Source organism: Sceloporus undulatus, chromosome 7, assembly GCF_019175285.1.
Source record: "Sceloporus undulatus isolate JIND9_A2432 ecotype Alabama chromosome 7, SceUnd_v1.1, whole genome shotgun sequence".
Classification (NCBI taxonomy): domain Eukaryota; kingdom Metazoa; phylum Chordata; class Lepidosauria; order Squamata; family Phrynosomatidae; genus Sceloporus; species Sceloporus undulatus.
Genome location: NC_056528.1, coordinates 16,768,928 through 16,776,377, shown reverse-complemented (window position 1 = coordinate 16,776,377; position 7,450 = coordinate 16,768,928). Strand labels below are relative to the sequence as shown.

Sequence of the window (7,450 nt, the reverse complement as noted above, 5' to 3'; positions counted from 1 at the left end):
TAGATAGATAGATAGATAGATAGATAGATAGATAGATAGATAGATAGATAGATGCCTCATTCACACATGACAAATATGATCTCTCCCAGTGGCAGCCATCAAGCAGCAAACAAACATTCAGTAAATGTTTAAATCGTTTTGTTTTGTTGCCGTTCTTGTGTAGTCCAACACTCAAACCACCACACCACTCTTGGCTTATTTGTGGCTCCCCTGCATCCTCTAGTAAGAACAGAGTCTTTGGAGGAGAGGCGGGATTGTTTTTCACTGCATGGGGGAAACGTTCAAAACAGCTGCAGTCCCTTTCATCGCTTTGAAAGGACCATTGCAGCTTCTCATCAGCTTGAAGGTTGCAATAGAAATGATATTTCTGGGGTATGGATTCCAGATGTCTTGGGGTCGCCCATCATTGGCGATCAGCCCTGTGGATGCCAGCTTCTTCTCCGTTTCTCAAACTGGCAGAAATTAGAATTGAAAAGAGAAGACAGTGTCAGCGTGATGCAAGCAAATTAGTTTATTGCAGCCCAAGGCATCTCAAAGTCAGGAGACTCTTCCTTCGGGCGCTAAATCCAGAACTTGCCCAGTGTCACATGGACTCTCATAAAGAGACCTTTTATTTGGTATTAATAAGTATTATCAAACAGTGCATGAGACTGCTTCTGCAGTTCCTCTGAAGGAGTCGGTCTGAAAACACAACCATAGCAGACTTTTCCTGTACTGGTGCTTCTCTTCCTTTTGTGGATCGCTGTTAGACCGAATTGGCCATTGCTGGGAGCCAAGTAGACTTACTTTCATGTAAAGCTGTTCTCCAGGAAGGGGTTATCCATAATTCGTAGGCTGTGATCCAGTTCACATGTACCTTGGGTCCCATTGAATCTGGTAAGATTTATTTCTGAGTAACCATGCTCAGACTTACGCTTTCAGTGTTTCTGTTTAGTATATGTCAAGCGTTACACACATTTTTGCATGTACATGATGTGTCAGAGAATACGCTACAATAGGACACACATACAAGTTGTCTTCTTATTATTGATATTTCTAAAGTGTGCCTGGGCCTTTTTTGTTGAGGTAATAGGACAAGAAAGCTTTATACACATTATTTTAAAGGTCCATATTGCAGATGGGGTTGTGGGTGTGGATAGAAGACCAGTAGGTTTATTGGTAAGCATCTAGTAAAAGTAGAGAAGTGTTGCATAGTGGTTTGAGTGTTGAAATGTGACTATAGAGACCAGGGTTTGATTCCCTGCTCGGCCATGAAACCCCCTGAGTGTCCTTGGAAAAGGCGCATGCTCTCAGCCTCAGGAGAAGGCAATGGCAAACCTCTTCTGAACAAATCCTGCTACAAAAAAAAAAAAAAAACATAACTTGGAAACAACTTGAAGGCACACAACAACAAATGCAGGGCAAAGATGAAAGTTAAAGTGGTTCGCAAGCTAGGCTAGGTGTGGGCAACATGCAGCTCAAATGCAAAGATTTCCAAGAACTGGCAAGTATTCACCAACAGAAGGAAACAAAGAGAAGAAGGTTTCAGATGCCCAGAAATATTGCTAACTAAAAGACTAAATCAGCTTTTTAAAACTGGCATATCTGTTTGTGAGATTCTTTTTATCCACTTTGCTTTTCCTGGCAGGCTGAGAGGCAATAGATATTTCCCCAAATAAAACAATACCACCTAAACTAGGAGCCATCATTACATCTTGTGGCAGCGATTAACTTCCTGTTTTTAAAACAACTTTGTCATTTCTAAGGTTATTCCCCTTTTAGGGAAGACGTCCGCTCCAGTTAGAGTTATTCATTTCGTTTTGGTAAGGTTTTTCTTTTTGTTTTTGGCCTGAGCTTTTAGAAATGTTTTGCTGCCCTTTTTTGCTATGAGCATCATCATCTTGTGATGTAACAAGTTGCTGTTGCTGCAGCAACGGGAGTTTCTTCAACAGAGTCAAGTTCCTTTTTTTGCCTTAGAGATGCTCTTACTGGATTGCTTGTACCTTGGGGCACCCAAGTAAAACGTGACTTACTTTGTTATTTAACTCATGTGCTACATGCCCTTCTGCATGTCTTCAGCCTGGCTATGAGGCCTAGCTGCAGAGACACTCTGAAATCATCCTTTCTATTGCAAGGCATATACTTACATCAGTAACTAGGAGGGAAATCGTCTGCATAGAAAATAAAATGGGGGGATAAAATAGCAAATCCTAAGGTGAGCACGACAGGATGGTTAATCTGTGGAGAAATAGGCATACTCTTCCCTACCATTTTCTCCCCACACTAATCTGATAACACATGACCTTGTGGGACATAGATGAGAGGTAAGGAGGCTATGTCCAAATGATGTGGGACAAACAGCTCCCATCTGCCCAAGGCAGCATGGCAAATAATAAGAGTTGTAGCTGAACAACATCTACAGAGGTTTCAGTGTTACTTTGTTCTAGCTTCAGGAGAATTAAAATGTCTGCTACATGTCAGTTTCTTCACACTCACACAAAGTTTTGCAACACCGAAAGAGAAGGTGAAGCAGCGTCTGGTGTGGAAATTCAGATTTGTTAAGTACCCAGTCACCCAGGAACAGATTACAGTTGCCTCCAGGGGTCAATCAGGGAAACTTTTATAAGATCGTAGAGCAAGTTGGTTCTTCCCAGATACCAGAAAAGATTAATATAAATATGTATGAGCAGAAAGACTAGTAAATGTGCTTACTTGTACATTTTTGAGGAGTTGTTCAATTGCAAAGCTAGGCTTGCTTTCCCATTCATGAACTAAATGTTGTCTTATTTTGCAGTCTGCTGATGAAATGGAGCCTGGGACAAATTCTTTCAGAGTGGAATTCCCTGACTTCTCTAGCACCATCTTGCAGAAGCTAAACCAGCAACGCCAACAAGGGCAGTTGTGCGATGTTTCTATTGTCGTCCAGGGTCACCTCTTCCGAGCCCATAAAGCTGTTCTGGCAGCCAGCTCCCCTTACTTCTGTGACCAAGTGCTCCTGAAAAACAGCCGGCGGATTGTTCTACCTGACGTCATGAATCCCAGAGTCTTTGAGAACATCCTTCTGTCGACCTACACGGGACGGCTGGTCATGCCTGCTCCGGAGATAGTAAGCTACCTCACGGCAGCAAGCTTTCTTCAAATGTGGCATGTCGTAGACAAATGCACAGAGGTTTTGGAAGGGAATCCTTCTGTTCTTTGTCAAAAGCTGAACCGTACTAGTGACCATCAGTCTCCAAGCAGCAGTAACTACAATGGCCTTGTGGAAAGCTTTGAGCTTGGATCTGCTGGGCAGACTGACTTTCACAAAGTACAGGAACTGAGGGATGGTGAAAATGAAGAGGAAAGTTCAAAAGATGAGCTCTTGTCTCAGTTAACGGAGCATGAGTATCTGCCCAGTAATTCTTCAACGGAACATGACCGGCTGAGCATAGGAATGACCAGCCAGGATGGGGAAGAAGGAGCTAGTGATAGTGCTGAGTATCAGTACACAAGACCACTTTATAGCAAGCCCAGCATCATGTCTCACAAGCGGTGGATCCATGTGAAGACGGAGCGGTTTGTGCAGGACTGTGATGCTGTCGAGGTGCATGGTCCTTACGACGAGCACCAAGTATCTGAGTCCATAAATGCCATTCAGGCTGACCACACTGTCCAGACCACTGCTCCCGAAGATCTCCGCCTCAGTGACAAAAAGCTGGAAAGGGAGTTGAGTGGGCAAGCCAACGAGAGCAATTACGACGAGCAAGTGGATTTCTATGGGTCTTCCATGGAAGAGTTCTCTGGGGATAGGGCTGATGGAACTTTAAGCCTTCAGAGACAGGATGTGGCAGGTTATGGAGAAAGTGTGAATCTGACTTCAGGGATCAAGGAAGAAAATGCCCTCTCTGCGTTTTCTACAGGTGATAAGCTTTACCCGTGCCAATGTGGCAAAAGTTTTACACACAAGAGCCAGAGGGACCGGCACATGGGCATGCACCTTGGGCTTCGGCCTTATGGCTGTGGTGTGTGCGGTAAGAAATTCAAAATGAAGCACCATCTAGTTGGGCACATGAAAATCCACACAGGCATCAAACCCTATGAATGCAACATTTGTGGGAAGAGGTTCATGTGGAGGGACAGTTTTCATCGACACGTAACGTCTTGCACAAAATCATATCAAGCCTGTAAGGTGGAACAGAATGCTACTGAGATGAACTGAAGAGAGGGGAAGATATTGGAGAGGGGGGCAGCACATACGATTGCTTAGCCAAGTAAGCAGAATGAACACTTTGCACAGGGCAGTGCCTGGTACTTTTCATTTTCTGGATGATATAAAAATAAATTCTGTGGAGAAACTGTGGATGCAAGAAGGATGTTGGTCTCCAAGGTGTTGTTGAGCGTTTCTTTCCCAAGATCGCAGAGGAGGAAGCAAGGTGGTACTTCAGCCTGGTGACCATTATGTTTATTTATTATTTAGTGTCTCAGTAGCATTTGGGTTTGTCATCAAGAGAGAGACATTTCTCACTTTCAGTTCATCTCAGTAGCTTTCTGCTCAATTATTTCAGGTTGAGGAAACATGTCCTGTAGAGATACAGAGGCCTCCTCAGTTAGGGGGTTACTCTCTTTCGTTGTATTGCCCAGTTTAACAGTAGTCGTGTTTAAACTGTTTTGCAGTTTTGCGACACTTAAAACATAAAACAGATACACAAGCAGTTTACCTGTTTAGAACCAAAGGGTGACCAGATTGCTAAACACAAGTTGCTAGACAACTTTGAGGTGCCAACAGCTTTAACGGGTGGCTGTTTTTTGATCAGTCGAACTTTGAGTTCTATTGACAGGCTCTGTTTGTCTTGGCAGAGTGCTGCTTCTTCCTTGTTTTTAACTTTTTGTCAAGCACTTGGCTATATTGCGATGGACACTTTAGAGGCAGAATATAACCTCATTCTCTTCCCGCTGCCCCACCTCCCACCCCCAATTGTGCCTATGGGAAGGGCCAGCCAGACAAGACTTTACTTTTGGCTGCTGCAATAGAGAGCATTGTGTTTGCTCTCCAATAGATACGAGAAAGCTCTTCACTGGCACTTATGGCTCAAAACAGATATTGGTCCAGTTGTAGTTGAAGAACTTGCACTTAGAGAAGAGAATGCAATCTACTGATTTCCACTTCAGGGTTCACAAAGTAAGCTTATGGTACCAACATGCTCACTTAACTCAGATTGGGAGCTGTGAATGGCCAAGGTTACAGAGGCCTAAGGAAGCTGCTCTGTTTCCCTCCCTTTGGGTGCAACTCAGTGAGTAAAAATCCAAATGGCCTGAGCTGGATGTTCTGTATGGCCATGTCCAAACCTGAAGCATCTTCTGGATTCCTGAGCGTACTTTTAATCTTGGCAGAGGATGAATTTTTAAACACTGGATTTGTTCTTGCAACCCAGACAGGGTTATAGATTTTTATTTTATGTTTAAGTGCTACACTTCTTCCTTACCCTACCTACCCTCCCTCTCTCCCTTCCTCACCCCTGCTGCAGGGAGAATGCACAAGACAGAGGCAACTTAGAATGGTCAAAACATTTGTGCTGCTATTTGATTTGAAAACATAAGATAAAAAAGTATTTTGCTAGGGACAGAAGCAGGGTGTATATGTCCTGGGAATGTGAGCCAGGAGGATTAGCTTGTGCCAAGGGGGCTTGTCAGTGCCAAGGCATGTTTCTTCACCACCCCCTAAGCTTCATCTTCTAAACTGTGAATAGAAACATAAAGAGGGGGTGCAGAAATGGTGAAGATTGTGTTCTAAATCTATGTGCATACACCAAGGGAAGCAAACACTTCTGAGGTTGTTACCCACTTCCCATAATAAGTAGTCTTTCCGTATGATAGGGTGGCACCAAGAAAGGTTTGGTTGATTGGTAAAGTAGTGGTTGTTTGTGCAGTTTCCTCTGTGGCGCATTGCTTGCAGGTTTTAAATATATTTTTGAAACCCTGTATTGACAGCTTTTCCATATTGATCCTTTCCCTCTCCCTGGTAATCTTGTAAATTACCAGTTTCTGTAGCACAGCACTTCTGTTGTTCAGCAATGGAGGTGTGAATTGGAATGATCAGGTTGTGATAGTCATCCCATTTATTCGAGGGTCTGATGGTCATCCCATTTATTCGAGAAGTACCTCAGACCGCCAGTGGCTGCCAGTGACTTGAATCCGAGTAAGCATTGAGCAGGGATCTACTTGCTAACACTGTAACCTGTTAAATGTATAGAAGCACTTTGTATTTAAAAATGAAATAATAAACAAAAATACCCTTGATAAATGCTTTTTAAAAAGAACTGTAATACATACATATATATATTTCTCTTCCTGGTTTGTTTTCTGATTCATGTTGTCTGTCCAATTGTTCATTTATTTTAAACCTTAATGGTAAGAGGCTTTTTTGTTTACATAAGCATTGGGTACTGGGGGATTTGGGTAGAGAGAACTACAGTCCTAAGGGCCTGCTTTTAATTTTGTGTCATTAAAAATCCTGACTGCCTTAGAATGCCCAGAAAGCCATTTTCATTTTTCTAATCGTTCGACAAACGTCTGTGGCCTCATTTAGGACAAACAGGGTCTCTACTTGTTGCTTCAGCATTTCTGTCATACTCTAGCCTTATAAAAAGGAGAAAGGGCGGGGAAGAAGAATGAATGTAGCAGCAGCTTTATTTTAGCATGAGCTTTTGTGGATATAAACCCAGCTTCAGATGCCATTTGAAGTGATAGCCAGGACTCAGGATACAACACAGATTTAAACAGTTGTGGGCTGGGATATAATATGATTCAGCAAGATGACCCTTGTTATAAATTTTTAGAGGGCTGCATAACACGATAAGAAAGCCAGCATTGTGTAATAGTTTGAGTGTTAGACTATGACTTTGGAGAGCAGGTTTTGATTTCCAGCGTGGCCATGTAAACCCATTGAGGGTAGGTATCACCATCTCAGCCTCTGAAGATGGCAATGGTAAACCTGCTCTGAAGGAACTTGCCAAGAAAACCCCATGATAGGTTCGCCTTAGGGTTGCTGTGAATCGGAAATGACTTGAAGGCACACAAAAACAACTAAGGTGATATAGGTTTTGCAGATCTTTACAGTGGTCAGTTGGTGACTACTTTAGGAGTTTTCTGGATCCATTTACAGTCCATCACATTCCCACAACTCTATAAATACTTTATGTCCTCACTGGTTATCACTGTACTGCATCAGAAGAAGCGGGTTTATATCCACAAAGGTTTGTGCTACAATAAAGACCAGTTAGTCTTAAAGCTGGTGTTACATTCCTTCTCCTCCCCGCCTCCTGCCTCTTAATGCTGCAAGAGACTAAGAAGGCTACTTCTTTGAAATCTCTGCCTTCACAGTTTCTTCCTCTGTTTCCCCAGTGCAGCCATAGCAAATGGAGCAGAAGTTCAGCCTTTCCCAACATGAGTGCCAACTTCACTGCCGGCCCTGTTTTTGTCCTATTAATTTGCT

General features: G+C 43.0%; 1 protein-coding gene across 1 annotated transcript in view; it reads left to right on the top strand.

Annotated features, from left to right (window-relative positions):
- ZBTB43 (zinc finger and BTB domain containing 43) overlaps positions 1-4,329 on the top strand; it is a 5,105-nt gene extending 776 nt beyond the window's left edge. Inside the window, exon 2 of the mRNA XM_042479716.1 lies at positions 2,774-4,329. Coding sequence (XP_042335650.1) covers positions 2,786-4,177 — 1,392 coding nt within the window. The 5' untranslated portion in view covers positions 2,774-2,785 and the 3' untranslated portion in view covers positions 4,178-4,329. The remainder of the gene's footprint in view (positions 1-2,773) is intronic.
- Positions 4,330-7,450: the final 3,121 nt, after the last annotated feature.